At 35.2% G+C, this 9,762-nt stretch overlaps 1 protein-coding gene across 8 annotated transcripts in view; it reads left to right on the forward strand.

Moving 5' to 3' along the window:
• Positions 1-6,238, forward strand: part of LOC129579073 (glutamyl aminopeptidase) — a 56,485-nt gene extending 50,247 nt beyond the window's left edge. For all 8 annotated transcript variants that reach the window (XM_055468659.1, XM_055468660.1, XM_055468661.1 and 5 more), the window contains 13 exons: positions 390-578; positions 755-837; positions 1,047-1,249; positions 1,365-1,545; positions 2,526-2,994; positions 3,057-3,887; positions 3,965-4,107; positions 4,191-4,453; positions 4,533-4,659; positions 4,722-4,752; positions 4,816-4,930; positions 5,012-5,237; positions 5,316-6,238. In XM_055468659.1, coding sequence (XP_055324634.1) covers positions 390-578; positions 755-837; positions 1,047-1,249; positions 1,365-1,545; positions 2,526-2,994; positions 3,057-3,887; positions 3,965-4,107; positions 4,191-4,453; positions 4,533-4,659; positions 4,722-4,752; positions 4,816-4,930; positions 5,012-5,237; positions 5,316-5,474 — 3,020 coding nt within the window. In that variant the 3' untranslated portion in view covers positions 5,475-6,238. The remainder of the gene's footprint in view (positions 1-389; positions 579-754; positions 838-1,046; positions 1,250-1,364; positions 1,546-2,525; positions 2,995-3,056; positions 3,888-3,964; positions 4,108-4,190; positions 4,454-4,532; positions 4,660-4,721; positions 4,753-4,815; positions 4,931-5,011; positions 5,238-5,315) is intronic.
• Positions 6,239-9,762: the final 3,524 nt, after the last annotated feature.

A 9,762-nucleotide genomic window follows, 5' to 3' on the forward strand; every position in this document is an offset into this window, starting at 1 on the left:
AAACAAAACGAAAATTATTCCAAAAAAGTCTAGAAGAAAAAACAACACTCAAAATATTGATTACCGATGTTCAGCCTAATGTTGACAACGATAATAGTGCACTCCTTAATTTCACCATTTCAAGTGTTCTTGACTTTCAATATTGAACACGAATGTCCGCTGCAATGAAAGAATTACATGAATTCAAAATATTCATGCAATTGGAATGTCTATATATTTTGGATACATACATTACACAGACTGGCTATAGCTTTGGTCATTCATGAGAAATTTTCGTGCAGTTTCCATTCAAAAATGCCGAAATCCATTCATTTTTCCCCGTTTTACTATCATGTTGTGTGTATGCTCTTATACATAATCTTCTCTTTTTTTTCTTCTTGTTATTTCAGATTGTTCGTGTGCTGGCAAAATGCCACCCGGCTACATTTTAGATCACTACAATAGTTCGTTACCATTCAATCCGATAGCAACAAATGGTGAACCATTTCCATGGTTTTTACCAAATTTGCCAAATAATGTGCGACCGCTACGATACACGCTAACCATACATCCAAATCTAACAACATTAGATGTTAAAGGTAAACTTCGAATATTGTCCTCCAATAATGGTTTGTGTGTGAAGTTGTTGCAACCGTATTCAGTGTCAATGTTCTTCGGTTGATATCAACGGTTTAATTTAAGAGAAAAAATAAGCGGAACGAAAAACAAAAGGAATATTTATTTTATTTTTTTATTCGGTTCATTCGATGCTTAGGTCAAGTGACGATAGAATTCCATGTGGAGAAAGAGACCAATTTCATTGTTTTGCACTCACAGGAGCTGAACATTACAGAAAAAGTAAGCAAATTTCAATTCGAATCAATTTGCTCAACTCATAAATTACGAATTATTTATGATTGTCGAGCTACTCAATGGCAAACAAATTTATTTCCAATGAAAACTTCGAATGTATAATATTTGTCAATACAATTGAAATATGTAAATTATTATTCGTATTTTTGTTGTTATTGCATGTGTAAATAAATTGTTATTTCGTCAACGTACAGGCAATTGTCGGTCCCAAAGGATTTGCATTAAAAATTCAAAAGGTCTTGGAGTTTCCGCCGCGTCAGCAATTGTACATTGAGTTGAAAGACCGTTTGCGGAAAAAAACGAATTTCACATTAAATTTGCGGTGGTACTCGCGACTAATTCCCGAACCCGAAGGATTTTATGTCGATCAATACGACGGTGGAAATGGTGTAAAGAGGTAAATTTCATTGTAATTTGGATCATGCAGAAAGGAAGAAAACACACAGCCATCAGATTTGATGGTTTTTGATAACGCTGGCAATTTATTTCAACCCCAATTATATCGTTTTCAGATTCTTGGCAGCGACAGTATTTCGACCGGGTGGAGCGCGACAAGCGTTCCCATGCTTCGATGAGCCGCATCTTCGTGCACCATTCCGAATATCCGTATTTCGTGATCGCTTTCACATCGGTCTCTCCAATTCAATTGTGCATGCAACAGATGATGTTGGATTTTACATGGGAACCGGGCTGGTAAGCACCCACTTCATTTTTACCGTTTTTTTCTTCTTTCTGACGCATTCGCGAAACGTGGCACAACAACCGCTGTAAAAGTGAAAAAATAACATAAAGAATTTGAAACAACATCAAAATTAGTTCACTTTACTGGGAATTTAATTGAAATCATGATAAAATGTGCACGTTGCATTTTTTATCAACCTGTAGTATCTTCACAAAAAATGAAGATAGCAATAGAAGCGAAAGAAACAACAACAAAAATCTTTCTACGAACAAAAAAAAAAAATTATGAGAACAACTAAGAGCCAAATACAAAGCATACACTTGACAATTCCCATTCTTTCGTCTCGTTTCCCTTCTGATTGGTGTGCGGCATTTGTGTATGTTATAGGGCTTCGCACCAAGTACTGTGCATGTTGACACTTTTCACACGTACTTTAAATACGAACCAATGCATTTCTCCCTTGCAGCGTAAATAGTCACCTAGAGATGGGTTGCTCTTTTGTTCGCACCACATTGCACATTTCCAGCATATTTTTCTCACACCATTTTCATTTTTTTTCTCTTCGTTCTTTGTTCTACTTCTTTATTTTACTTTCATTTCCTTATTTAAATCATATGTTTTCCTAATTAATTTTCGCCTGTTCACAACAGCCACACCACCCGAAAATATTAAATACAAAGGATCTATGTTAAAAACCATTTTGCATTTCACATTGTATCCTACAATTGTGGCCATTGTTTTCGATTTGTTCGCATTGTTTTGATTGTTTCGCATTTTTCCACCAGATATGAGTACTGCCCGTGTATACATGAGCACACACATACGGGTTCCGGAATTGTATATCACATGTTTACACATAAGGGTCTTTTCGGTTTGCCATTGAATCGCAATTTTTATTGTTCCTTTTATTTTTGTTGAATGAAACAAGACAATTTATTTATTTGTGTGTAATTTGTCTTTTGTTTTAATTTTTTTTTTAAACAACGTTTAGCTACGAGACGACTTCATTGAAACTCCCGCCCTTCCACCGGATGCCGTCGCATGGATTGTAAGCGATTTCCAACGTGAATCACTCGAACCATCTTCAACATATCAAACAACAGCCACAACACTGGCACCAGATCTCCTTGGCCGAACAACGAAGCCATCATCGGATAATTTCACATTCCGATCGGACAAAAGGCCTATCAAAAACATCATCACCACTTCACTCACCAAACAATTACAAATTGTTAAAAATATCAGCGCCAATGCGCTGGCCGACAAATCGCTCAATCGAACAGCTGCTTCAAATGAAACAGACATCATCGATGATACAGAACTTCGAACAGCTCCATCTTACACATTCTATGCACCTCAGAAGATATTGCAACGCTCCAAATTCGTTTTGGATATGTCACGCGATGTGCTCGAGTATCTGCAAGATTGGCTGAACGTTAAATATCCACTCGCCAAATTAGGTACTACCGATTTACGTTTGGGATAAGGTTACGACACTAATGATTTATATTCGATTTTTCAGATTTCGTTGCATTGCCATCGCTTGACCGGGAGATGATAAGTTCACTGGGTTTGATTACGTTACAGACAGCGTTTTTGCAGAATCAAGATGCAATCACAACGGAGCAATATCATTTGTCGGCGATTAAAATATCGGAGGCAATCATAAAGCAGTTCTTCGGTGGAATAACGTCGCCAAAAATATGGAAGCATTCTTGGTTATGGGAGGGTTTGATCAAGTATTTGGGACGGTTAGTCTTAACACCTCTGAAAACCGAGTGGCCAATGGATGAGATGCAATTGATGCACATTGCAACACGCGCCATGGATATTGATGCCATTCAGGGATGGGATAGTATTTTGGCCGGCACTAGTGAGGATGGCAAAAATGATGATTTCTTTATCGACAAATCGGCTGCAGTTATGGCAATGTTGCACGTTTCGATGGGTGACACCAATTTCCGTTCATGTTTAGGATCATTTTTGATCCAGTTTAAATTCCAAACCGCTGAACCGGTGGATTTGTGGAATATATGCTCGAAGAAAGTAAACAACACGAAAAATATCAAAGAAATGATGAATTTATGGACAACTTTGGAGAGTTTTCCACTGTTGACCGTATCTAAAGTTGGATCGACTGTTACAATATCACAAAAGGATTTCCATCCAATGGAGTTCCAGGCCATTTTGGACGATCCATACTTATTGAATTTCACAGCAACGTCAACGTCAAGCACCACAACAACACCGGCTCCAACCAAAAAAAAATCAACCACCAAATGGATTTTCCCCGTCAATTACATCACAAATGTTGCAAACGTTTCCGACCTCCTCTGGTTCCATAATTCTGACGGTATTTGAAGATCAGCTTTAAAATTTTACCATCACAATATTAACGACACGTTTACTCTTTCTATCATATCTCTGCAGTGACATTCACAATTCCGATTGGCGTAAAATGGATCAAAGTCAATTCGGGTCAGACTGGTTACTATCGAGTTCTATATGATGAGGATAATTGGGGCTATATAGTGGAAGAGTTGAAAGTCAATCACGAAACATTCTCACCCATGGTACGAATATACATACGTCAACTGATGACCAACAGCCAAAATGAATCAAAATTTAATTTGTCCTCTTTTCAATCAAAACGTAGGATCGTATCGGCTTGATATCGGATGCGTTTACATTGTGTCATGCCAATTTAATGCCATGCCAAATAACGATGAATTTAGTTTCATATTTGCCGAAAGAACAAAATTGGGGCCCAATGACGACCGGTTTACGTCACTTGGAAAAATGGCGTCGAATTCTTAAATACTCGGAATGTTTTCTGATGCTGACCGAAGTGGTGAAACAAATCTTATCGAAGCCAGTGGCAACAATGGGGTGGAATAACAGCGGCAAAGACGAAGTCAAGTGAGTGGAATAGAAGAAACAAAAGAGAATAACATTCAATTATGTATATAAATATTGCTGGAAAAAAAAATACTTGTAGATTATTGCGACCTGAAGTGTTGCTAGCCGCAGTTCTATGGGAAGACGCTGAGGCAATAAATCAGGCAAAACAGCTGTTGCATAATTTCCTTACCATCGGTTCGGTCATACCGGCCAATTTGAGAGAGGTATGTTTAACTATTGGAAGAAGAAAGGTATGCCAATCGCTAATGACTTGAAAAATTTATAGGTGGTGTACACTGGCGCTGTGCTATCTGGAGGTAAATCTTGAGAACTTAAAGAAAATCTACATTTTATATACACAAATAGCATTATTATTTCAGAGTACACATTTTGGCAATATTGCTGGGAAAGATACATATCGTTACGAGGCTCTCCAGAAGGAACCACAGAACGTTTGCAACTTCTGCGAGCTTTGGGAAAAACCAAAGACGCTTGGTAAATGTCTATTGCATTGGAAAATAATTCCACGAATTTGCAATCAATAATTACCATTAAAATCAAAATGTTTGTTGATAGGTTCCAGAATCGATTGTTGTCGCATGTTATAACGCTGCCACCAACCGAAGTGGTGCAAGTGCTACAAGCTATTGCCGGTACACCAACCGGAGGTGCAATGGCCTGTCGTTTTCTTCAAGCCAAATGGTATGATCTAGAGTCAAAAATGGGAGCCGGAAGCGTAAATTTTGCCAAAGTGATATCAGCAATCACGCAATACGGTGCCACGAAATTCGATTACGACGAAGTATGTACAAACATTTGTTGCTGTTGCTATTTATTAGATAGCCAGAGCTAATTTGTTTTTTTTTTTGGTTTTACACAGTTGAAATCGTTGGTGCACCGATTCGGTGACGGACCCGGAATGCGAACGTTGAACATGACATTGAAAAGTGTTGCTGCTAATGTGGAATGGGTGTCACGTTCTCAAAACGCAATATTCAATTGGGTAGAGAGTCATGAGAATGTAGGTCGACGAAGATAATCAGTTTGAATCAAGAAAGCAAACATCACACATTTGCCCTAAACGACATATTCAACAATTGTTGCACCGCAAACAGTGGCAACAGATATTTCGTAACAGGATAAAACCAAGAATGAACGGTGTTCTTTTTCTCGTTCAATTCCGTTGGAATCGCATTCATGAATAAGTTTGAAATTTAGAGAAACAAAACAGCAAAAAAATTATTTAGTATTAGAAAGACATGGAAAGAGAGAGAATGAAAAAACAGAAAACCATCTCCATTTTACATATAGATGAAGAAGAAACACATACTCTGCAACAACACAACACACTGTCAACACAAACACACACACATACATACCACTCAATCATATTTTTATGTACACAATTCAATTTATGATATGTAATTGTATCACTTATGTGACAGAAGCAATCTCATGAGCACACTGTCGATAGAATATTGCAGAACAAACAACAGCATTCCCCATACACAAATTATATGTATTTTATATTTATGTAGAAAGTGTGTATTATGGTAAGACCATTTCATTTCAAGAGATCTGGTGCCGTTCGATAGGATAAAACATTTTTACAACAACAACAACAGCAATAGTGGAGTGAGTATCCACGTAATCCATCGGAAAGTTGCACACGACACTGAAAGATCTATTGATTTGTCACGGAAACTACCACCCAATGGGATTTATTTTATGTTATTTATTACGTTTATCAACACATTCAGTCATTGACGTAAATACGATTTGTGTATAAAAAAAAAAGAAAAAGTGTATTCTTACAGAAACTTATAGAAACATATTTACGGATGAACAAAAAAGAAATGAAAAGAAAGAAAAAAAAAACAATTTATATGTAATAAGATGCAGTAACAGAGATGAAAATACCTATTTTTATATGAAACTACCAACAAGCTTAATTGAAAAAAAAAACATGAAATACAGCGATTGAAGGAGAGACAGAGAAAGAGAGAAGAAAACGAGAAATAGGTGGCAAACAAAGCGAGTGAAAACTGAATTTTTGAAATCAGTATTCATCAGCAAACATAATCTATTGTCATGCGTTGCAAATATCAAATGAACGAAAATACCAAAAAAAGGAGAACCGTATTAATGGGCTGGCACTAAACAGAAAAAAATTGTGAACACTTTTCTTGTCAAAAGTAACAACTTCCAACTTGAACACTTTTCACAGAGTCTACTTCCATATAGAGAGAATGAGACCCGGTTTTAGTAGATGTTTGATTTTACTGTAAAAAAAGCTCACACTGGCCGGCAGCCGGCAAAAGTCAATTTTTTTTGTATTGAAAACAAGAACATGAATTCATGCAATTTGTAGAAAATTAGCAAATTATTTTCATCGTCATCCTTCTTCTGACTGACATTTTGATTATTTTGTTTCTCTCCTAGATTAGTTTACCGTCCGAAAAATAAATGAAATGAATGAGAACAGAGAACAAAGAAAAAATACGCGCTCCCCCCCATTACATTGCAGCTGAATTAGAATTTAAACATTCGTGATTGTTACGAAAATGATAGTATTGTGAACCATGGATTCATTATTGAATGAGAATCAGTGAGGATTGAGATCAAAAATCGAGAATGAATAGAAATATTGTATAAGCAAAACTTACTGTAGTCACTACAGACTTAAATCTAAATTAATCAATGTAAAATCTAGTGAAAATAATCCAAAATATGGATCAATAGTACATTCTCTGCATTAAAGAACAACTGAACTCGATGCAATGGTGCAAATAACGCTTTAAAATATCCTTTTTACCGTAATTACACAGGCTTTTTGTTGAGTTTTTTTTTATTTGATTTTACGTAATATTCCGTAGAAACGATTTGACTCCGGAATTTGGTCCTGCTATATAGGTCAATCTCAAGAGTTTTTCTGTTATTATACATGGGAAATTATTCGATAAATCGATGCATTTCCAATCACTCCTTATTATACTATGTTTTCTTTTTATCCAATCCATAAGCTACTTCCAACCAGACTATTTCAGACACCAAAGAAACGATTTAAGACTATTTCGACTAAATGCTTTACTAACTATATAAAACTAAGATTTTCTCCGTGCAACCACTTTACCACTTAGAGAGAAACATAAAAAAAAACAAATGGGTTTTCCTCTTTTACTGTTTTAGCCACTCTTTTCTTTCCATCCTTATTATACGAGTAAAATACACCAATGGTGCAACAACCGAGACTAAATGAAAAGACAAAGAAACAAAAAAATAATGATGAATTGATGTAGAAACATTTCTATTGATATACCATAATACAAACACCGATCCTTCGCAAATTCGCACTTGAAATCAGGCAAAGGTGGTGGAAAAAAAAATCATTGGACTAATTTTTTGATAATGACATTTTTTATAGATAGAAACAAAATGTAAAGTCGACCAAAGAAAAAAAGAATTTTTTTGAATCCATCAATCATTTTGAGGTGAAATTTAACAACTTCTTGCAAAGTTCTCAAATCAAAGCGAGTCGCTCTAGATTAACAAAGAAAAAAAAAACTTAAAATTTTAATTGTCATTTGTAGATAGTAAGTTTCGTTTGGATTTATGCTGCTGATTATTTCATTGTTTTCCCATGATATGCAAATGCTGAAGGGTGATCGACTTCCTATCGTCGAAAAATGGAGGCCAAAAAAATGGTTCCATTTCTAAAAGAATTTTTTCTTTCATCAAGAAGAAGGTAGCAGTTGTATATGCACGCGTTTATTTAAAAAAAAAAAAATTAGCAAAAAAAACATGATAAAAACGTCAACATGAGAATAACGAATTAAATTAATGTGGTTTGAATTAGTAAAATTTTGCAAAAGTTAGATTTTTTTGTAAGAAGAAAAAATTGCGTGTAAAATAAATATCGAAAATCGAATATTGGGTTAAGTAATGAAATGGCATTGTACCTATTTGTCTAAAAAAAAAATATTTGTGAAAATCAGAACAAAAAAAGTACGATTTTTTTTTCTCTTGGAATTAAACCCGTCTCTCAGTCATTTTGATAAATGGCGATGAACCATTTCTGCGTGAAACTTCAACGCAACACTGTCTTTAATCTGGAAAACCATGATAAATGTAGACTTTTCAATATTTTATACAAGTCAAATGTGATTTGATGCAATTCACTAACTGCAACCATTTCATTTCAATATACACCTTCTTTTTTTTCAATGAAACAACCAAACAGCATCAATAACAACAACCAAATCAACTGAACGTATAACAACATTTAAAATCAAGTATGAGAGTAATTGAAACGGCACATGGCCCATAACAGGAGCAATGGAAAGTGAACTGAGATGGAAAACTTGATTGATTTGTATTAAAAAAAATGATATCGTTACATAATTATTTACTGCAATTCTTTTCAAACCATAAACAATGTAAACTATTCCTTTGGTTTTGAATTTAATAAATACCATGAGAAAATTCAAAAGCAAAATGCTTGAACTAACAACAAGTTTTTTTCTTCTCCTTCTTCTACTTTGTATGTGTATAAATTGGTGAGATTGTGAGTATGGGTGATTTGGACCCATGAGAATTGACCAAATGACTATGGAAAAATTGGGATGAGAATTTCATCCGCAATTGAGACATGTTGTCCAAATCTATTTTAATGACATGCGTACACACTAACACATAGAGACACTCAAAGAACACGATAACTGGATGAATGGCCAAGCAATCTATGTAAGTACTGCCAAGAATTTGCGTGTTCTTTTCTTTGATGTTGTGATTGTGCCTCGTGTATTTCATACCAATGTACATCGATCAGTCATACATATGAACACACATACATACGTACGTATACTGTCACACACGCACTGGGATTCACCAATGAAATTAGATAATGATAAAATTGGCTATCACCGATCTTGTATCGTTCATAGATTAACAAATATTCCGTTATCTATGTGTGTTACTTGTATTCATGTGTCGTCGATAGTTTGACACATAAAATGTTGCTTCCGTGATCTGATATTTGCAACGATGAAATAATGTTAGCATTGATAGGTTTATAGGGTTTATAAGGTTTAGTTCAAAAGTGAATGGCAACACATCGACCGATTTCAATCATATGACGGCATCAAACACATGTTACTATTGATACTATTACATGTATATTTCATCTTTATCTTTGTTTCATCCACATTTGACACACAATTGGCGATGCCACATACACACACAAAAGCTTGACAACAAATTTGTTGCCATACTCTTGCACCGTATGATTAAATAAAATGAAGAAAAAATAAAATTCCAGCAAATGATTA

The sequence above is a fragment of the Sitodiplosis mosellana genome, unplaced genomic scaffold, assembly GCF_009176505.1.
Source record: "Sitodiplosis mosellana isolate CC-2019 unplaced genomic scaffold, AAFC_SMos_1.0 Smas_scaffold_6226, whole genome shotgun sequence".
In the NCBI taxonomy this organism is placed as follows: domain Eukaryota; kingdom Metazoa; phylum Arthropoda; class Insecta; order Diptera; family Cecidomyiidae; genus Sitodiplosis; species Sitodiplosis mosellana.